Here is a 23,465-nt window from a genome sequence, read left to right as displayed (position 1 = left end):
GCTTTGGAGGTAACTCACATGCGCGTAATAGGCTTGCATGACAGGATAGGCGGCCTATGTGCACAACATATATAGCTCACATGCATGTACTAAGCCTTCAGTGCAGGCTGGCGACCCATGCGCACAACATACATAGCCATGTGGGTTTGCGTTGTTCTTGAGGCAACCCACATGTGTGTACTAGGTATGCAGGGTAGGGTAGGCGGCCCATGAGCACAATAACTTACATAGCCTTGTGGGTTTGAGATGCTCTAGAGACAACCCACACATGCATACCACACTGAGCCTGCAGGGCAAGGTAGGCGGCCGTGTATCGTACGGTCACAAAGCATTAGGGACGACCTGTACCAAAATAATTATGGTAATACATTATCCCGCTTTTTAGCAGTCGACATACTTATTATCACGCTTTCCAACAACCGACACTATTTTTATCTCGCGTCTCGATCAACAATCAACATATTTTATCCCACTTCGCAGATGTGAACTAATCATGATCAAATGTTAACTATATAGGTTTCTCGTGATAAGCGTGGACTAATTTGATCCATCCATATAGGATAATCATCAATGGCTTAAAAATGATGGTGTCATCAATTTTATAAATATTAGTATAAAGGAATCAACGGGTTCCATGCATCTATTTTTTTAATGTAACAATTAGACTAAATATATATGTTCTTTTTGTAAACTAACACCAGCAACCTAATTGCACATGAGACACTACTAACAAAAACGAAGCGGATAAGCTAGCAATGAAGATATATAAAGACAATGACAAACATGAATTAACAAAACTTAAGATTAATTCCAACCAAAAGTACGTAGTACATACTACCTAATATCATACCAACTACAATAAGTATTTTAATAATTGTTTTTAGAAAAATGTAAATTAAACATTAATTTTGATGCAACCTATAATGAACTTCTCAAATATAATTTTACATTATATTGATATACTTTAAATTATTTATTTAAATACAAATATTGGACATTAAATAAGTCGTGGGAATTAAAACTCACAACGGTTGACCAATAAGATAGTCATTACATACATAGCCAAAACAACAACAATGCTCATAACAGAAAACATTAAGCTAATGGGACAAATAACGAAACTCATCATATCATATTGCATGCATTGTTCACATGTTAACCGAAAGAAATTTAAACCCTAGTCGACAAATTAAAGCACCATAAGTCTAAAGATAAATCAGCAACTTCTTCATAACTAATAATCTCAAACTAAAAATATCAATAAGTACATCGTGATTATAAGTTAACTGTTCGACCAACTTGACATAAATTATTAAATATATATACCATATATTACAGGCACCATCAGATGCAGCCTGTCTCCCCCGTGCGGCTGTGTGGCTTGATCTACACCATTAGATCCCATGATCTAAGGCTTCATATTAATCCAAACAATACAGGCGCTTCCTCTTTAGCTACGCGAACGAGAAGGATAATGTTGACAATTCACTACAATTCCAAAACCAGATCTGACGACGACGGAGATCAGACTTGAAGTCGACGAGCACGGAGCAACAAACACCTGACGAGCGTAGAAGGGACTCCATCACCAGCGACGAGCGCTCCATTCCGAACAAAACGCACAGGTCGACTCCAACAGAGGAACGAGAATGGAGTAATTCGCAATAGTTTGTGCATTATCAACATTAATCTGGTTCATATTTCAGATAATATTGGTGAAATTCGCAATAGTATGTGTATTTGGTGTGTGGTGGTTAAGTGGTGTGTTTTAATCTGAGAACTGGTACATTTTATAATGTATAATGGTGTGTTTTAATTTTGTTGGTGCATTTGAATTTGAGTGGTGTATTTCTGTATGGTGGGGAATTGTGTGTTTTAATTTGTTCAGTTGTGCATTTTATAACGTAGAATGGTGTGTTTTAATACACATGGTGTGTGAATTTACGAGAGTAGTTGCATTTGGTGTGTCGTGGTTAAGTGGTGTGTTTTAATATGAGAACTGGTGCATTTTCATACGTTGAATATAGTGGTGTGTTTTAATTTTGTTGGTGCATTTGAATTGAGTGGTGTATTTCGGTATGGTGGGGAATGGTGTGTTTTAATTTGTCTAGTGGTGCATTTTATAACGTAGAATGGTGTGTTTTAATACACATGGTGGTGATTTTTTACGATAGTAGTTGCATTTGGTGTGGGGTTGTTAAGTGGTGTATTTTAATCTAAGAAATAGTGCATTTTAGTACTTTGAATGGTGTGCTTTAATAATACGTTTGTTGGTGCATTCTGTACTCTAGTATTACCTTCTCACTTACAATTACCATAAAGCCCCTCACTTAAGTTAAGCGAATTGAACTTCCTGAATCCTAATATATAACCTCCACCGTCAGATCAACACAATCCAATGACGCACGCAAGGCCACACGACCGCACCTAATAGCAAGGCCGCATTTGATTTATATTCCCATATATTATATATATATAGCATGTTTTATGGTGTAGAATTAACAACATTAATATTGATAATACATAATACAATAATATAACTAAACAGTAGTCCTGCATGCGTATTGTGCTTGCAGCTTCCGTCCACAATTCTTCAAACCCAATCAGCTTGCTTAGCAATCTCACTTCTTAACAGTTTCCTCCTGAGAATCTCTGCAACATACATTTATATGTATTCCTGATTTCAGAAGTGCACAGAAAATCTGAAATTCATATATTATATATAGATATAGATGGAACATTATTATTACATCATAACGACATTGGTGTTGAGTTTAGTTTCATGGGAAACGTTGTTTCGGATCACAACAAGGTTTCTGTCAAACCGCTCTTTCGTTTTCTGCAACCGAATCATTTCCATCATCCATGCATCCTTAGCAGTAACGTTGGCTTCTCTGTCTGTTCAAGACTGGACCTGCCCGTTTTGCCCGTTGGCTTCCAAAGCTTCCCCTCTGCAGGTATTTCCCATTGTTTTTGCTTCATGTTTTTTAGCCTTTTAGGTGACAAACGAAAATCGAAATAACCAGTTTGGTTAGTATGAGTGGTCCTACATTCTTCTCCTTTAAGAGAGGCTGACTGGAGTACAAAACTCCCTAGTATGACAAAATTAATATGCCAGGCCAGCACTTTGTCCCTAAACCGACTTGATGCGAACAGAGATTAGTTTGAGTATGATACGAATTTAAATGTGTCTCTTATAGTCATGATTGAAAAAACCACTAGGCCCTCCTCGGGCGCTGGACGCCTAGCTCGTGTATTTTTTTATTTTTTAAAAATTTGTTTAAGTATTTTTAATTTTTTTAAAGACTAATAATTATAAAATATATAATACTTTAATAATTAATACTAAAATATTAAATATTAACCAAAAAAATCTAGAGTTTGTACAATTTAGGGTTATTTTACTTAAAATGATGTTTTGAGTGAAATAACCTAAGAAAAGAACAATAGTTAATCAACCGACTAGGCGGTTAGCGCCTAAGCGGTCTAGGCAGTGCTTAGGCGACCAGCTCCGGCCAACCGCCTAGACCACCCTTTAAAGTTATACGCTAGGCGGTCAACCGACGCCTAACGCCTAGGCGAGGATTAATCTGCGTTTAGGCGAGATTTTTGTAACACTACTTATAGTTGAAGTTAGTTGGTTGTTTACTAATGCAGATGCAGACGTTGTTGATCACACTTGGGTACATGGTACATGACTTGGTGTGTTGTCTATATTATAAGAAAATAAAGGCTAGTGATGCGTTGCACCATTTGGTTACCTGTATTGGAATTGGAACTGGACTTGTCTATCAAATGGTAAATTGGATCAACAATTTTTAATTTTTTTTTTTTTTAAATTTTGGTAATCATATATGATGATCTTCTTCTTCAATTCCTGGTTAATTTTAATTTATTGACTGGGGAAATTTTTAGTCTGGATCAGAATTGGTGGGAGCATTGTGGATTTCAGAGATTTCTGGTCCATTTGAAGACTTGAGAGTCATTCTCAAAGAGCTTGGTTATAGGGACACCAACCTCAATCTCGCAGTTGATGTAATCAAGTTTTATTTATTTATTTATGCCATGAATTGAAGTAGAGTTTAGCTATATAAAAATTTATCATTGTACTACAAGATTCTTGACTTATTAAATCGACCAAATTGTTGTGCTGATTTAATTTAATTTAATTTTTCACAGATATGCTTCGCAGTTATTTTCTCATTTGCTAGGATGATAGGAGGCACTTATCTCACATATCTCACTGTGTCTGCTGATAATCCAATCCTCATCAAGGTATTATATTATTTAACCCATCATTGAGTAGAGTGGTCAAATTTTAGATTGAGTAAGAGGTTCTGTCCGAGACTGACTTAAACTAGTAAATTATTGTGTGGACCATAAAAAAATTACTAACCCTTTATACTCTGGTCTAATGATCTTGGTCCATGTTTGAGCCCAACTTGAGAAACATCAAACTAGACCTTTTTTTATGAACTCGTTCAGGGCTGATTTGGTCCTGAACCGACAATTGGTCCAGTAAGCTAAGCCCTTCCCCAAAGACTAACTATATATATGCTGTGAACTACTACAAGTACAATTAAGATTGTAACACATTGGTCATTGTTATGCAGGCAATGGGTGTTGGGCTGCAGAGTGTGAGTACATTCTGGTTCTACAGGATTGTGAGAATTTGGAGATTCAAATTGTCAAAGATCACTAAATCTAAGAGTTAGGTTTCACCTCAAAGAATTGCTGATATGATCGATATATAACATCCCTGTCACAGAAAGATCTATTCTTTACACCAGCTTGATAAAAAAAGAAAAAACACTACAGTACTATTGCATGGGGCTATATGAAATGCTTCATTTTATAATTTAATCTTAATTAAATCATATTCTGTAATTAATAAAATATAAAACAAAAACATGTTCATTACTTTTTTTTTAAACAAATGGGTGTTGGTTCATGTTTACAATTTTACATATATTCCTATAATATGATTGACCTCATTATACGTAATTTTTTTTAATGTAATTTAAAGATTATTACGTAAAATTAGTGTTTACATAATGCACATTCTCGAGATCGATGATAAGCTATAAATTTAGGTTTAGTTCATGTTTCTTTGCTGTGTTTCCCTGTCGGAAAAGGATGTTTGCAAGCTGCATGGTTGTTGTGTAGTTTATGGGCCTTGTTATGTTAGGCCCATACTCATAAAGGGTTCTGAACCACCTCATGTGTATAGACGTCTAGAGTTGTCTTATGCTAGGCCCATTCTCATAAACGTTCTTACCCACCTCATGGGTAAATTATTATGTGACAGTGGTCCATGTAACTGTATGAATCGTGAATGTAATATACATTTTTAATATACGAGTACTAAAAAGTTTGTGTGAGATTGTTTCACGGGTCTCAATTTGTGAGACAGTTCGGATATTTGATTAATGAGTCAAACCTTTGAATAATGGGTCGGATCTTTGATTATGATTAATCAAAGATCCGACCCCGCCTCATTACACAAGTCTTTGCAAGGATAAGGATAACTTAAACAAAACTTTTTCCGTGTCCATATAGTCGAAGGAAGAAAAAAACAGAACTTTAAAAAAAAATTACATGAATTTAGGACAAATAATTGTAATCGTAAATGTCAAAAGCAACTATCCTAATCCATTAGGCAAGATGTCGTCCTTGTAACTGCCCGCACGCACTGGGCGAGACTCGCTTGGGGTGGGTGGTTAGGGTCAGGTCGGATACCTTGGGCCCACTTTGAGGTCGTCCTTGGCACGGGGACCGATCTCAAGGAGGACAACCCGATCTCATGAGCTCCCATTCTTATATCATAGATCAGGGTTTATGTGTACTGAAGACCCTGGTACATGTGTATGTGTTTTATGCTATAAGTTTTGGGCAAAAACTTGTGTGAGACCGTCTCACCTTAAGACGGTTCGGGTCGGGTCGAGTAAAGATGCAAATGTAACATTTATATGCACAAATGTCATACTTATATGCTCAAATGTAATACTAATTAGGAATAAAATTTTTGTTACTTATTAGGGTAAATGTAATACTTTTAAGGAAAAATACAATACTTTTACATTTCAATTTAAAAGTATTACATTTTTCCTCAAAAGTATTATATTTGCCCTTATAAGTGATAGGCACTTGTCAACATTACTTATTATGAAAAATGTATTACTTTTTCTCTTATAAGTAATAAAAATTGTATTTTTGATTAGTGTTATATTTGAACATATAAGTGTGAGATTTGCACATATAAGTATGACATTTGCATGACGCTTTGACCCGACCCGACCCGACCCGTCTCACGAATAAGGATCCGTGAGACGGTCTCACACAAGTGTGACCCTAAGTTTTGATGTCTTGTGTAATAAAATTCTGTACGAGTATGAATTCTGTACCTAAAACAAATTAATAATTGTGTCTTATGTTATGAATTTATGTGTCTTGTGTTGTGAAATTCTGTGCCTATGAACACAAATAATTATATATCTAAATCAGATTTGAAAAATAAGTAAATATATAACATGTGTATATGTTTTGTATGCTTTGATTTTTTGTGTCTTATGTTATAAAATTCTGTATCTTATGAGTATGAATTCTGTAATTCGTAGACCCTGGTCCATGATTTAAATTGCCCATGAGCTCAGGTCGGACGACCTCGGGGAAGGCCGGTCTAGCCCGGGTTTGTTTGCCTCCTCTCGAATTGGTTCTCCTTAGCATCCATTCAGGACGGTTCGTTCTAGACCATTCTTTATACATCCATCACTAACTTAATGCTTTCGGTAGGTGCATATTAATATGAAAATTTGTTTTTTTTTTTAAAGACTTTTAGGACATGAAATCTCATTTAACGTACGTAAAGAATATTCAATGTATTTCTATAATTATATGCTTTTTTTTCTCATGTTGAAAAAGAAAGGAAACTAACTGTCATACTTGTTCATGCGTATTGTGTTTGTGATTTCCTTCCACGATTCTTCAAAGGAATGTATTTTCTTTTGGAAAATACATTTCCGAATGTTTTCAATATGAAAATTATCACGAAACATTTTTGAAAATTCTTGAGTTTTTAAAGAGGAAATGTGTTCAAGAGTCCAAGACACTCAGTGAATAATTTAGGTTAATTTTTATTTATTTATAATTTTATTGACTACAATCACGAAATGAATTTCCTAGTGTACATTTAAAGGGTGAATTTTCCGTTAATCAAACTCCAAAAATAGAACAAGAATGAGCGGTGGAACTGCCGTGACATTGGATAAAACGATAATGAATGCCCACTCCTTTTGTACCAACCAAATAGGGTTTTATGTTCCAACATTAAATAATTTTATTTTTATTTTTATTTAAAAAAAAAAAAAGAATTTTGTATGACCGTTATTAGTTGCACCGGAAATATAGTTGGCGGCTGCACCCATGAGAGAAATTATTATTATTTTTTTTTTAATACTATTGACTCTGTTACAATCATGAGAAAATGAAAATATGAATCGAATACATGTTTATCTATATATTTTTATGATTTAAAAAATAGATAATAAAGAATGAAAATTTAGTGGGAGAAGGATCAGAAAAAATGATTTTTTTCGCTTCTAAATTATAAAAAATTAATATTTGCCCCGCAATTTTTTTTAATAGCACAATCCTCCTTTTTTTTTTTTTTTTATGGGGAACAACAATATAATGGATAAGAAAGTCATATTGTGGACAAAAAGTGACCACATATATAGTCGCAAGATGAAAAATGTTACCTGTATGAGCAGGTCAACTGATCGCAAAGGTAAAATTTATTATAAGAGATCAAGGATGGTGTCAACCTGAGGTACAGGAGCTCATGAGGTGGGCAATTCCACTTTTGTCCCCACATTGAAAAATGTTGTTTTCCCGAAAAATGAAAACAAAAGCAGGCTAAACCACCTCACCAGCTCACCTGTATGGCTATAATTGGAAGAATAAATTAATGAAACAAAGAAGTTCGAACTATTCACATTAATACTCCCACCTCCCTCTTTGTTTCCCATCTTTTCCATAATTTATTATATAAAAACCAGTTTAACGTTTTCTTCCTAAGAAACCCTGCAAGCTAGCTAAGGCTGTTCTGTGAGAACTCACTCCATTGAAGTTTAGAGATAAAGTTAATATATATAGAGATGGAAGATTATGCGATAAAGACAGTGGCGTTGAGCTCGGTTTCATGGGCAACGTTGTTTGTGGTGACAACAAAGGTTTTGCCGAAGCGGTCTTTCGATTTCCGCAGCCGAATCGTCGCCACTTTCCATGCATTCTTGGCTATAACGTTGGCTTCTCTGTCTGTTCAAGACTGGTCTTGCCCGCTCTGCCCCCTCGCCACCAAGCCTTCACCTCAGCAGGTATTTGATGCGCCATTTTTGTGCTCCCAACCTTTACTTCTTCTGGTTTTTAAGGTGTATATATATGTTTGAGAGAGAGAGAGAGAGAGAGAAAGAGGGGGAGAGATCTTCTTGATTGAGTTTTTAGTATATATCTCGATTATAATGATTTCTTAAAGTTTTTGTTTTTGGTTTTGATTCGTTTCAGTTTTAGTTCTAGACTTTAGAAGATGTTATGCTTTTTTGTTTGAAGGGAAATTTGCAATTTTGATGATTAATTGTTAGTGTTTAGTCATTTTAATCCATAGCCATCATGAGTAGGGGTGTAAATGAGCCGAGCGGTTCGCGAGCCGCTCAGTCAAAGCTCGGCTCGAGCTCGGTCAAATTCGAGCTCGAGCGGCTCGTTTAGTAATCGAGTCGAGCTCGAACTCTAATGTCTTAGGCTCGTGGCTCGTCGAGCCGCTCGCGAGCCATATAAATAAATAAATAAATAAATAAATATATATATATATATATATATATTTATTTATATAATATAATATATACATATAAAATTATAGTTTATTTTTAATTGAAACATGAATTTAAAATCAAACAGGTAAAATTTGAGCTCAAAATCAACTCGAACTCGAGTTCAACCCTGATCTTGAGCTCGAATTCAAGCTCGAACTCGAGCTCAAGATCGAGCTCGAACAATCGAGCTACTCGAGCCGAACTCGAGCAGCTCGAAAATTGGCGAACTCGAGCTCGAGCATCAATTCTTGAGCTTAATCGAGCTCGAGCCGAGCCTTCCTTAACGAGCTCGAGCTCGAGCCACCCTATGCTCGAGCTCGGCTCGGCTCGTTTACATCCCTAATCATGAGTAAGGAAAAAGTGGGATTTTGGCTCTTCAGTTGTTAGCTAGTATTTAGTGTTTAGTCGTTTTAATCCCTAGTTATCATAAGTCTAAAGGAAAAAGTGTGATTTCGGCTCTTCAATTGTTAGTATTAGTCATTTTAACCTCTAGCTATCATCAGTCTAAAGAAAAAATTGAAAAAAGTTTGATTTTGCCTCTTCAATGGTTAGCATTTAGTCGTTTTAACCCCTAGTGAGATCACTAGCATGAGTCAAAATGGAAAAGTGTGATTTTGACTATTTAATTGTTAAGATTCGGCCATTTTAACTCCTAGCTATGATGAGTCTAAAGGAATAATTAGAATTTTGGTCATTCAATTGACGGCATTTAATCGTTTTAACCTCTAGCTATCATGAATCCAAAGGTAAATGTAGGACTTCCATTGTTATAATTTCGTCATTTTAGCCCATATAACTATCATGAGTGAGCAAATGTTATCTCAATTATTTCTAATCGTTGTGATTTTTCACTTTTACCAGTAGTTTAAAGATACTCCATTAGGTTTGAGAAAACATTTTTTTAAAGTCAAGAACTAAGCCTGAAATTAATCAAAGTAGACAGACCAAACGTGAAAATACTATTGTAGAGAGACTAGAAGTGAAATAGATTGTACAAGTTTTGCTTGCCCAATCCCCCATGCCTTGTTTACTAACGGTGCTAAACTACAAGTGCAGAACCAGGCGTTAGCCATCACAACCGGCTACATGATATACGATTTGATGTGTTGTGTGTATCATCACCAACAAAAGACTGAGGATCTGGTGCACCATTTGGTTACCATTTTTGGACTTGGAGCTGGTCTAGCCTATCAAAGGGTGAATGTTCTTAGATCAAGTTTTGTTCTACTGAATTTGTTTACTCACTCTTTTTTCTTTTTTTGGTCCATTTTTTTCTTAATTTATTGATTTGGGAAGTTTTTAGTGTGGATCAGAAATGGTGGGTGCATTGTGGGTTTCAGAGATTTCAGGTCCATTCCTCCACCTGAGGGACCTTCTCAAAGAGCTTGGTTATAGGGACACTGCCCTCAACCTTGCAGTTGATGTGAGTTCCATAATTTTCTATTTTCTACTTTCTGGGATACATTTCAAAAAATTGAGACATAGGGAAAATTAATGCCCAATGTTTGTATTTAAATAAGTATTTCAAAGTATATCAATGCAATATTATATAGCAGAAGTCTGTGGACTACATTTTTGAAGTTATTGGCAAGCCATCTTAATACTCATAAAGAACTCATGGAATCAAACAAATAATTGATGTTGTATTGATTTTCCACAGATATGCTTTGCAGTCATTTTCTCATTGTCTAGGATGATAGGAGGCACTTACCTCACATATCTCACAGTCTCGAATGAAAATCCAATCCTCATCAAGGTATTACTGTTCTTCCATCTTCTTCGCTACATCAAAGGATTTATCTTTATCGTACTATCAATCGGTTGGGTGTTATGCAGGTGATGTCTGTTGGGCTGTTGTCTGTCAGTGCATTCTGGTTCTACAAAATTGCGAGAATGGTGATATACAAGTTGTCTAAGAGGAGTAAAGCTAAGAGTTTCAACTCGAAGAGCTTGTGAATTCAGTGCAGATGGTATAATAATCCCGCTATCTTGATTCCCAAAACCATTGTTGTTATACCAGTTTGATCAAAATAAAATAGAGTGGTAATGTGGCTATATGCAACGCTTCATTTCTACTTAAAATGATGTTCTATATCCACTGCAAATGATTAATAAAAAAGACGAGACAAAAACAAGTTCATTGGCAAAATCGCAAGAACAATTGGCTGAAGGAGGCATGGAATATGGATGGTTGAACAGCATAATCCGCTGTTTTGGAGGGTAGGGTTGTCTTAACTGAGGGATGGGCCGACGAGGAAGCATATTACTAAGCTTTCAATATCCCGGGGGTAAAAGAGGAGATTAATTACCTGTGCCTTCCATGAATCTTGACCCTAGTCTTTGCCGAAGTCTGCATTGTAGTGAGCACTTGACTCGAGCTTCTTGGCCTCGTTGAGCTTTCGAACGGCCTAAAAATAAAATAGTCACAAAATACATAATAGTTACCATGTCAACAGTATAAGCTTTTTTCCATAAATATAAATCACAAATGAGCCACTGGAGAAGATTTCAAGATGGTAAATACTCTTACTAGAGAGTATATGAATGTAAAATTTAGAAAATTTACCTTCATAAAATCTTCGTGGATAACATAATCTCTTTCTGCACGGATAGCTGACATTCCAGCCTCAGTACATACATTACGAAGGTCAGCTCCATTGAACCCCTAAGAATAATTAAGATTAATTGCGTACCATAATTACTCCACATAATAACTTTTTGTTTTAGAGATTGCACAGTTACCTCGGCAAGTTTAACAACAGCTTCATAATCAATTTCGCCATGTTTGGCTATTCCAGAGGCGTGTATTTTAAGAATTTCCATTCTTGACTGCTCATTTGGCAGCGGGATTTCAATCTTCCTGTCTAAACGCCCAGGCCGAAGAAGTGCGGGGTCAAGAACGTCAGGTCGATTTGTTGCCATAATCATTTTTACCTGCACAAGAAATTTGTTTTTGCTGTTGTTTCTTCCTTCTCCTTCTACAAGAGATACTATTTAAGCTTTGAAATACGTAATCTTGAAGATAAATCTGGAAAATGTGATCTTACTTCTTACAGGATTTATTTAATTGTATATTTGTATGCTTTGCATAACTAAATATCCAAAAACTTGAATAGAGAGAGTACCTTTCCAAGCTGATCAAATCCATCCAGCTGATTTAGTAACTCCATGAGTGTTCTCTGAATTTCTCGATCAGCACTTGTTCCCTCGCTAAAGCGTCTTCCACCAATCGCATCAATCTCATCCATAAAGATTATGCATGGCTGGTAACAAGAAGAAAAGGATGAGCATCTACTTTAGATGTGGGCATTCATTGATTAACTGTCCCGGATACAGACTTACTTGATGATCACGTGCATAATTAAACATTTCCCGAATCAACCTCGCACTTTCTCCAATATATTTGTCAATTATAGCACTTGAAACAACCTATGAGGAAATGAGAGAATGGTGCAAAGTGAGCCAGATCCAAAACAGAAAACGGGTTTAGAAAACCAAGAGCAATGGGAAATATGTGCAAACCTTTAAAAAGTTGGCATCTATGTTGCTGGCAATAGCTCTTGCTAGCAACGTCTTCCCCGTACCAGGAGGCCCATAGAGAAGTACACCCTGAAATCATATTCCCAACGTCTTCAAGCCAGAGTACATCTACTTGTCAATTGTCATTGAAGAAAAGGAGATCCAAAGCCCTTACTTTTCGAGAGGGGAAAGAGGAATACCTTTGGAGGTTTGATTCCAACTCTGAGGAACAGCTCGGGATTCATAAGAGGCAGTTCAATAGATTCTCTAAGTTCTCGAATTTGATCCGATAAACCACCTACAGCAGAGTAACTAACATTTCCAGGATCCTCATGGAGCATGTTATAAACAACAGGGTCAACCTGGACAACGTTACATAACAATATGCGGGATTAATAACAAATTAAAACTTGAGTGTCATAAAATCACCGACAACAAACAACATTCTCGAATTGGTTTAGCCTAAAGGTAGACTAAGCCCCTCTTTGAGCATCTGGTTAGACTTTAGAGTTCAAATTCCTCCCTCGGCCCCCTATGTACCAAAAATGGAACTCATGCTACAAAAAAAGGGGTGGATAACAAACCTCGCGTGGGAGAGCTCGCATGATTGTGAGGGTAGTCATGTCGAGGACCACCCTAGTTCCAGCAATCAATTTTTCCTTGTCAAGTTTATTTCGGCAGCCAACAACATATCTCGGGCCACTGCTCGCTTTGACAATCACTAGAGCAAAAACACACGCCATTATTAACCATCTTTATCATGCTTTAGCGAAAATATGCCTAATCAAATCACAACCATGGGTCTAATAGTTCAATGTAGCAATTATATGCAAGTATCACAAATGTTGGACCACAAAAAGAACAAGCTTTTACAAATTCACCACTAACCAATTCTTGAGGTGAAGATGCATATATGAATAATAAGACTGATAATCAGCAGAAAATTCTCTTCTTTCTTCCCTTAGGGGGGGAAGAGGGAGTGAATATGTAGACATTATGTACTTTTCAAGTTTTCATGCACTTTGATCTCAACAATTTAAGTAACTTTTTGCTTCTTTATTATAAGCCTCTAAACAGAATCAGAAATAAAAGAGGACTGGGAAATAAAAACAAAAAGGTCAAAGATTAAAAAAGCTTTAGATAAAAAATAAGAGCAATTACTTCGCTCATGGTCAAGAGGCCTAAGAACTTCACCAATTATCTGGCCTACGCTCTGAAGAGACTTCAAATCATCCTCGGTTTTGTTGAAATCCTTCTTCGCAGCTCTGAAATTATCCCTAACTGCAAGTTTTTCAATCATAAGAAAAAAAAAAAAAAAAAAAAACTCTCTTACTCAAAATCATAACAAAATTAGCAAAGGCAGTACCTGTGCGAAGCCTAGCTTCGAGCTCTTTGTGCTGAAGGAGCTTCTTCCGGTACTCCGCCGTCACATTGCGGCGTCGAACTGCATCTTCCCCTTCACTCATCGCCGGAATCGGAGAGTTGATCGGAATTCAGAAAGTTCAGGAATCGGAAAACAGAAGAAAGTATAAAAATGGCGTCTTTACAGCGGTTGAAACTTGAAAGCTTTCTACAATGATGATTTGGAAGCTTGGAAGAGTTGGAGCCTTCTGCAAGAAAGGAAAGATTGGAAGGTTTTGTTTGCAGGCTATATGGATTGATTTTGGGCTGAAAACCCAACTTTTAAAACATTTGACCCAATTGAAGGCCCATGAATAAGTCAATGGCCCAACAAAATGATGTACTTTGGTCAAAGATTCACTTTTTTTTTTTAGTGCATATAGAGAAATACACAAAACAATACAATTTGATCATAATTTGTTCATTGACTATTGATTTCGTCCCATATTTGATCATCTTGTTAAATATTCTTTTAATAGGGGCATTAAATCTAATGATCAAAATGTTAAATATTCGTTCCATTTTTTTTTTTTTTTCACATTTCGATTAATGATGAACCTAGTATATAAAGTTTATGAACTTAGTTTTGCTCATCTTAGTAACAACTACCAAGCATATGGAAAAATGTAAATCATTGTAACTCAATTGAACACAGAGGCTAAACATTTATCACTGTGCACAAAAAGCCCTCTCACTTTGAAAGGTTGTATCCATTATTCTCTCTATTCTTTGTCTTTCATTTTTATCTCATAATTTTATTGCGATCGAAACCATACAATTATTCACACGAAAATACTTCTAATTTTACAACAATGGCTACATTTTAGAGTGATAAAAATCACATGGTCGTAAAACACCCGACATGAATCTAGTCAAATTTCGTAATGTTTAATTATTGAAGATTTCATATTTTCCCAAACAATACAAGATCCTACATTGGGCGACTCACAATGTCTACTCAAGTTTTTTTTGGTTCCTCCCTTCACCCAATTAAGTCCACTAACCACCCCAATCATCTAGACAAAAGCCCATGGGGCAATATGACAATGGGTCCTATCTCTTCACAATTGTGAGGTTAGAGGTGGGCAACTCTCCATGTTGGTCTAGGACCAATATGAATATATGATGGCTTGGGTGATGGTTAGTTGTTATACAATGTACCAGGTCCATCTGACAAGGTGGACCATGATCCTAAATTGTGTATTTTTTGTATTGAAATTGTGAACTTCTAGAAATGTAAATTGTGTTTCTAGATTTTGAGAATTGTGAATACAATACAGGGTAATCATAAATTTTGAATTTTTAAAAAGTAAATTGTAAATATTTAGTATGTAAATTGTGTATCTTTGGACCTGGGTCTACATTGCAAAGTGGATCCGAGTCCATAGAATAATTTGCCAGTGATGGTAGGGAGATAAGTTGCGCTATATTGAAATCGATTTCGTTTTTGGTGTACTGACTGATCATTAGTTTTATAGTCATTCTTTGTTTTCCTTTCGTCTTGTCAATTAAAATTATATGACCAAAGTAGAGTTAATACCCGATTTGGTCTCTCGATTATTAGTATTTCATCACTATGGCCATTGGCTTCCAAACTTGCTTAATTCATCACAACTATGTAACTTTTACCTTAAATAGTCAATTGCATGTCCAAACCAAAATAGTCATGATTAGAATTATTGACATATACAGTTTTTATATAAGAAATTTATATATGCATGGATACTCATTAGAAATTTCAATATTGACCCTTGTTCTCCTCCTATGTGAAAATATTATTATTATTATTATTATTATTTTTGCAATACAAAAAGGAGGGGTAACCCAAAACAAAAATAGTCTACACCATCTCAAGAATGAGACGATTGCAAAAATATTACTTTTATCTTTTATGAATTATGAATATAAGTTTATCTTTTTTACTCCCGACATTATATGGGAAAATATATGTTACTTTGTATTATTTTTTCTCAATAAAACAAAAATATAATTTAATTATAATTGTGCCAACCAATATCGACGATATTGTGAGTAGAATTACTACGAATAGAGATTGAATGTCTAATTTGACATGATGTTGAAGCAACCTTATGTTTACTAACTCGATAGGCGTCATGGGAACAATATCAAATCCTATCAAAGCATGCATTGAATAGAGAAATAGTATATCATTATCTTCTCTCTCTTTTCTCAATATGACAAAGAATATAATTTAATTACGACTATTTCAACGGATCAATATCAACACTATTGGAATCAAAATTACTTAGAAACTGATTGTCTGATATGACTTAACGTGAAGAGGACCTTATGTTTTCCAACTCATTAATCATCATGACTGCAGTGTCAAATCCTATCAAAGCATGCTTTGAATAGAGAAATATTATACTGTTAATTATTCGCTCTTTTCTCAATATGACAAAGAATATAATTTAATTATGAATGATTCAACGATTGATCAATATCAATGATGCTGCAACTAGAATTACTCTAGATAGATCGAGATTAATCATCTAATCTGACTTAACGTCAAGAAGACTTTATGTTTACTAACATGCATGGTAGTCTTGATTGATGTAATGTCAAATCCTATCAAAGCATGCTTTGATGTGTGTATGGTGGTGGTGCATGCAGCATGAGGGACTATTGCTCATTCATCAAATGACTTGTCACCAAACATGCATCTTGCTCTTTAGGTCAATTCTAGCTAGGGTTTCGCATGCTTGGATGAATATATGGGCAGGCATGCATGCAGTGCATGCTTACTATAAACATCACAACCAACACTTCCTTATACCCAACTTCAAATATAAAGCAAATTCTGCCAAAGACCTTGTGGTCTAGTGGCACCCGGTGTCCCAGTTTACACTCTCACATGAATGATGGGAGTGGGTTCGAGCCTTAGTTCTTTGTGCTTCAGTAGGTTGAGAAAGTAGCTATGAACAGATACTACATTGTATTAGAGTCAGCAGTACTCAAAAAAAATATAAAGCAAATTCCAATTTTAGACCTCAACTATTGTAACATTGTCATATTTAGTCATATACTTTTATTTTGTCTCATTACATCCCTGACTTCCATTTGTTTGTCATAATTATATTAGTCGTCTATTTAAATTTTCATTATTCTACGATTTAAATATACTTTTATTTTGTCTCATTACATCCCTGACTTCCATTTGTTTGTCATAATTATATTAGTCTTCTATTTAAATTTTCATTATTCTACGATTTAATAAAAATGAGTTAACATATAATTTCATCGTCAATTAAAAGAGTTTACGAGAGATAGATGGAGAGAAATTACATGTTGGGGCAAGTAGTTTGAATGGTTAAATTACATGTTAATTAGTTCTCTTTGTTAAAGGCTCAATAACAAAATTTTAAATGGACTGATTGTGACAAACAAACAAAAGTTGAGGATGTAATGCGACAAAATTAAAAGAATAAGGCTAAATACGACATAGCCACCATAGTCGAGAACTAAAAGTAAAATTTGTTATATACTAATAAATTATAATGTTTACATCATTTGGCCATGTTCACTCTTCCATAGTTATTTGAATATTCAACTTGCAAATAGTTGATAACTTGACTCCAATTTTCTTGGTCATTGCTCAATTATTGAACAACTACATACATGAAGGAGACAAAAATGAATGCATGAATTATAATATATATTTAGATTAGTTATTAATTTTTTTTTAAAAAAATTAATATCAATTCATATAAAATTAAATAATATTATTAGGAGGAATATAACTAAATCCCTCAATAATACCAAATCTTTTCTTGAGTTTGGGAGGACCAATTAGGTTGAACCTCATACACGTACACACACATGACAACTCATGCATACACAAAATGACACAAATAGGAACACAACATGATAAGCATTCCAAGATTTTGGAAGATACTAAGAACAAAAATAAAGAAAGTTCTATTAATAGATATTATTAAATTATATATCCTAATAATTTGCATAGGATTATTATAGGTACGTAGGATAGCTAGCTATGTAGTGGCCCATGAATATATGATGAATCCATCATGAAGCATCCATTCATTATTAATGAATTATAAGAACACTGATTGAGAACATCATGTGTTAATTAAATGAATGAGCTGTGAAATTGTCTTGGTCTGATGTGAAAGTTTGAACAAAGCTAGGTTTCTGATTAAACACCATTGGGCTAATTAAAGTTGTAACCACACTTTAATTCATGTTCATGTGTACATGTCTCTCATATTTTCAGTGAGAAAATGATAGACATGTTATACATAAATTAATACATAACTCTAATTTCGTAGCAGTTGATCGGAAGTAATAATAGATTAAGTTTATCTTCAATCATAGTTGATTTTGGATTGTCATCGTTGTATTGCATGAAGAATGATAGAATTGCAACGAGTTTTTGGAAATATTGTCTACCACTTAATCTCCTATAGAACTAGATGGTGTAGTGATTATGTCATATGCACGAGCCGTGGGAGGACTAATATGCTTAAAAGTCTGCGTGCCATCATTTTAGGCTGTAGATATTTAGGTATAACCAAACTAAACACCTAATAACCTGGTATGACGTACCAAACTTCTAATTGGCCTGGCCTAGTTAAACTTGCACCACATGAGACCGGCCTTTTATATAATATATCTAATAGGAAAAAAATCTTACAAGACAAACTTTCCCGAGCAACAATATGCACTCAGCTCTATGATTCAGTGTAACATTGTGATTGATTCACTGTCTAATCAAGTGATTCTTTAATTAAATAACTAGCGCACTAATCATGATCCACCATGCCAAGAGAGTAGTTTCACTCTCGAAATGCATGCATACATATCATTTTCGGTATTTATCTTTCAGTCATCTTCATGTACCCTTCATTTCAACTCAATCAAGATCAATCTTTTTCTGTTCTGATTTCAAGATACAGATAAATATGTATTATATTCTAATTTTAATTAATCAAACTAGCATCCAATTAACAAGATATTGAAATTTCAATCTTATCAGCTGTTAGGTCAATGAAATTAATTATAAAACTCCACCATGCGTTATTCATTTATCAAAGACAGCATGCTACATGTGTTCGGATCTAGTACCTACCAGGTTTACATGTGAGGTCGGAAACATACATCTTCTGTTGCTTTGTCTCTTGTTCAAAACATATATTTATTCATAAATTGAGAACACATTAAAATGGTTTTTTTTTTTTTTTTTTTGTGTGTAGCTCAGGGTTTTCACCGTTAGATGCAGTAACTAATCTCCTTGCTAGATTGTAAGCATCTCTATTGAGTGGGACAACTGGTCTATTAACAATTTTATATGCACATAGGACTCCTCTGTGAGACTCGCCCTTTGTCGCGGTCCACACAGTTGGGTGAATCACAGTCCAAAAACACATAAAGTACATTATTCTAACTCATAAAATACATTATTCTAATACATACAATACATTATTCTAACTCAAAATATATTATCTTACTCCAGAAATTTCATTATTCTTCTAACACATATAAAGTACATTATTCTAACTCATAAAATATATTATCTTTCTCTAAAACGTTCATTATTCTAACACGCACGTGAAGTAAGAATTTTTTTTTAAACATCAAATAACGTAGTTTTAGACTGTGATCCACATAATAATTTGCCCTAATTAACATCTCTTTGTACTGATCTTAAGAAAAAATAAACTATTTGCCATTTATCTATATAGTTTGTGAGTGCATATTCTTAGGCTATTCTTATCCCTGCAAATCCCTCACATTTTTTAAAATGAGTCCCACTTCCACATCATCAAATTTGTAAATTATACATTTTTTATTCTACATCCCTGCAAATCTCTATCACTCTAAAAAATGAGTCTCACTTTCCTATTATATTATAAACATAATACTAAAATAATATTAACAGAAATAATCAAAATAAAAAAGGAAACAAAAGGTGGGTTGGCAAGCACAAAAGGTGCATCATGACAAATTAGAAAATTCTCTCTCCTATTGCTAATTTAGCTAATTCTCTCTTCCTTGTCAATACACATCAGCTTAAAATAAAATAAAAAAATATTTCTCTCTCTTGCCATGTCACATTGCCAATGCTAAATTTGCAGGATAATGACAGCCTTACATAATATTAATTTTAGTAAGATTCGAATCAGGAGATCAGAAAATGCAGCTTTTAGATATTTTTTTTAATTACTGTGTTAAAAGGCCGCAGTAATTAATTAATGTAAAATCAAATTAATCTTGGTGCGACACTAAACATTCGAATCCGACATTCCAAATCTCCCTTTTTCTTCTTCACTTCAACGCAAAACAGGCAATATTTTAATGGCAGTAATTAAATAATTATTGTTACAATATTAAATTATTATTACATGGTTGGTCGGATTTCGGAGTTATGGTATCTTTAAAGTAACGTTACATGGCACGCAGTCTTTATTTGTTTCTTTTTTCTTTCTTCTTTGTGCAGCAATATAAAAACAATAATAATTAATGCCTTGATAAAGTTGGTCGAGATGATGGAACATTATTCTCGTTTTAAAATGTCACGAAATCAACACTCTTCCGGTCGAGTTCGTCGCACATAATCTTCCTAGTGCAATACTGTTTATCTTTTCTCTACAATTTTTGTACCTACAGTTGACAGTTTCTGTACCTGTAACTATCATATTATGTGTCAGTAACTATCAAAATTATTTGTTTAGATGTACAGAAACGGTTAACTATAGATACTAAAATGTGCTAACTGATACATAATTTTTGTATCAAGGTTTACAATAATGTAATATGAACCTTGGTGTATGATAAAATAATTGACTTATGGAGTTATGGAATCTAAAATATAATCGAACCAAGTTAGAAAATTGGGATTATAAAAAGAAGAATAATTAATTAATTATATTAGCTAGCATATAGTTAGATGGCATAGGAGAATAAAATCTAGAAATGAATAATTGTTAAGAGAGAAAAAGAAAGGCTGGAGATTCTCCCCTCACAAAAGTACGTACGTGTCAGTTGGCTAGGTCCACCTTGCCTGTTGCTTTGCACCATCACAGTTGGCTAGATCATCACTTTCCATTGGAAAAGGATGGATTAACTCCATAAAAGCAACACAAAATATTAGAATATACATCCATATAATTAGTGGTCATCACGGCCCGAAAAATAAAAAGTGTCTCTTATAAATAAGAACTCGTTTTGAATTGTTTAAAAAACGGGTTAAGATTGATTTCGGTTCGAGGAAGGATTTGGATCGTTTTTATGAAAATTTATTTTGCTCTAATTATGAGTTATATCTGAATTGTTCTATCTCTGCAGTCATTTATACATGTAACATGCGTACAAAACCATGTCCTGTTACTACTTCATGTGCTTTGATTTCGGTTTTAGGAAGAACTTGACGTACTTGAACGATCTAACAATAGATCAAGATCGATTTTGGTTCGAGGAAGTATTTGGACTGATCTTATAAAGATAGATAGATAGATCTGTGTTCAATTATGAGTTATATCTAAATTGTTCTGGTGACCACTTCTACATGTAATATGTATATACACAATAGAGTGCTATTATTATGTCATGTGTCTCATTTCAGATTGAGGAAGAACTTGACTCGAATTGTGTAAGAATATAGGTCAAGATCAATTTCGCTTTGAGGAAAGATTTGGACCGATCTTATAAAGATAATTGATCTCAATTTCGACATAAGCATGCATGTATATATACAACAAAACCCTAGCTATTATTTATATTATGTTATTATTAGGATTTTTTTCCTTAATTATATTACAACCAATTGCAAGCTGATATCTTAGACAAACTTTATTTAGACTTTATTGATTGTTTAAAATTATATTGGACTCATTTATAGGATAAATGGATAATATATTAGAACTTTACCTAATTTGTTACTACGTATAGTATTTGTTAAATGAAAGAAGAATATATATTTTAGCATCTATCCTTGAGAGAATCAATATATTATAGTTTAAAGTTTGATAATATCTATATTAAAGAAAAAAATATTTAATGTAAAATTAAGAGTTGGAAATTAGTTGAGATAATAATAAGCCCCTTGTAAAAAGATTGGATTAATCTCATCCGTCCATCTATAATAATATTAGTTATACGTGGATGCAACACTATCAAACGTTTCTTAATGTAATGAAATAATTATAAAAATAAAACATTATTTTTTTTTCAAATTTTTCTTATATGATATTTCAGTCATTCACCCAAGTGAGTGGCGGTCTGTTCGGTGGAAGAGCGGACCGCGCAAACGAACTACCCAGACGGACCGCTCAGGCGGACTGTTCAGACAAACCGTACGATTAAATAACCATCAATCACAATAGTAATAATTTTTAAAAAAATTAAAGTTTCTACGTGGATTTTTTTAAAAAACCAACATTGAAACTATAATTCGAACATGGTAGTTCAATTCCGAAGAGAAAATTGAGCAAAATTAAACATGATGCATGGATGATGCCAATACAATTCATTATTCGATCATATCAAGATTGGGCCCTCTAATTGATCTTGTGAATTAAAATATACATCCAATTGGGATGCATGATTCGTGATGGCAGGTATATATACCCAAATTATTGCACAAGAATTTATATCTATCCAAAATATTAAGTTCATAACTCTTTGATTGATGCTGGTACCATCTGATACTTGATACAAATATGAAAGTGTAACAAATTATACATGTTGAGAAAAACGGAATCAAAAATTAAGAACAAGACAAAGATGAAAAAACACAAGATTTACGTGATTCAATAGTGTGCCCACATCCGTAAAAACAAAGCAGTTCTTTTACTCCGTATTATATTAAGTGTGATGATAATCCATTCAACGTTACAAGTATCATATTTATATGTAACCCTAACCTACAGTACATTTACAAAATTACCCATGTACCGCACCCACTCAAACTAACCCAGTTTGAGTGCAAACCCTATTTGGGAAGCTTGGAGATCAGAGACTAGTGAACTTTGTGCCAGGCTAACCCTTGTCATCTTTCAGTAACAGATGACAGTATGAGACCTATACAATAATATCAAATATTGTCATCATGCACTAATAAATTGTTAATTAGAGTACATAATAAATTGTAGTATATATTTGGAACGTGAACGCCTAGTTCTCCATTAATAAAAACATATGGCCTTGCAACATGAGAACTATCTTAAAGGATGAGATCAATCATCATATGTTTGAGCCAATGATGAATGGTTCATGGAATCATGTTGATGAATTTTAAAGTTGTGGGTGTTTAATTGTTATCCATTGTAAATTTTTATAAATAGGTATAATTAAAATTTTATAGTAAATATATTCAATTTATATCGCCTCGTCTGCTAATAACTTAAGTTAGTTTGAAGGCAAAATCCATTTGTCATGAGTTCGAACATTTTTGAAAATTATATTGTATATATATAGTTCTTATGTGTAGAAGAGTATGACACTAAAAATTGTATTTACAAATTCATTTGAAATTTCTATTTAAAAAAAGATATTCAAATTATAACTCAATTACATTGGCAACAAATAGAATATATAGTCTGCTTAATCAGAAATCTTGCGCGAATTTGAATTCTAAGAATGTAACTATATCTTAAAACTCATAGAGGGAAAATTTTGTCACTATTGAAGTCCTACCCG

At 34.0% G+C, this 23,465-nt stretch overlaps 3 protein-coding genes across 3 annotated transcripts; 2 read left to right on the top strand and 1 right to left on the bottom strand.

The window, feature by feature from the left end:
* Positions 1–2,732: 2,732 nt before the first annotated feature.
* LOC116027572 (TLC domain-containing protein 5-like) lies at positions 2,733–4,715 on the top strand. The gene is made up of 5 exons (XM_031269274.1): positions 2,733–2,957; positions 3,658–3,798; positions 3,916–4,035; positions 4,180–4,275; positions 4,614–4,715. Exons 1-5 carry the CDS (start codon positions 2,733–2,735, stop codon positions 4,713–4,715), a joined length of 684 nt encoding a protein of 227 aa, XP_031125134.1.
* Positions 4,716–8,036: 3,321 nt separating this feature from the next.
* Positions 8,037–11,016, top strand: LOC116027838 (TLC domain-containing protein 5-like). Its single transcript, XM_031269598.1, has 5 exons — positions 8,037–8,375; positions 9,924–10,064; positions 10,171–10,290; positions 10,528–10,623; positions 10,704–11,016. Exons 1-5 carry the CDS (start codon positions 8,157–8,159, stop codon positions 10,821–10,823), a joined length of 696 nt encoding a protein of 231 aa, XP_031125458.1. The 5' UTR covers positions 8,037–8,156; the 3' UTR covers positions 10,824–11,016.
* Positions 10,355–13,983, bottom strand: LOC116027837 (26S proteasome regulatory subunit S10B homolog B-like). Its single transcript, XM_031269597.1, has 11 exons — positions 13,753–13,983; positions 13,548–13,667; positions 12,971–13,107; positions 12,587–12,748; positions 12,390–12,476; positions 12,210–12,296; positions 11,993–12,130; positions 11,610–11,801; positions 11,434–11,532; positions 11,177–11,275; positions 10,355–10,744 (listed from the first exon to the last, which is right to left on the bottom strand). The coding sequence occupies exons 1-10, from the start codon at positions 13,850–13,852 to the stop codon at positions 11,201–11,203; spliced, it is 1,197 nt and encodes a 398-aa protein (XP_031125457.1). The 5' UTR covers positions 13,853–13,983; the 3' UTR covers positions 10,355–10,744; positions 11,177–11,200.
* Positions 13,984–23,465: the final 9,482 nt, after the last annotated feature.

The sequence above is a fragment of the Ipomoea triloba genome, chromosome 8 (genome assembly GCF_003576645.1).
Source record: "Ipomoea triloba cultivar NCNSP0323 chromosome 8, ASM357664v1".
Taxonomy (NCBI): domain Eukaryota; kingdom Viridiplantae; phylum Streptophyta; class Magnoliopsida; order Solanales; family Convolvulaceae; genus Ipomoea; species Ipomoea triloba.
This window is presented reverse-complemented; position numbering and strand designations above follow the sequence as displayed.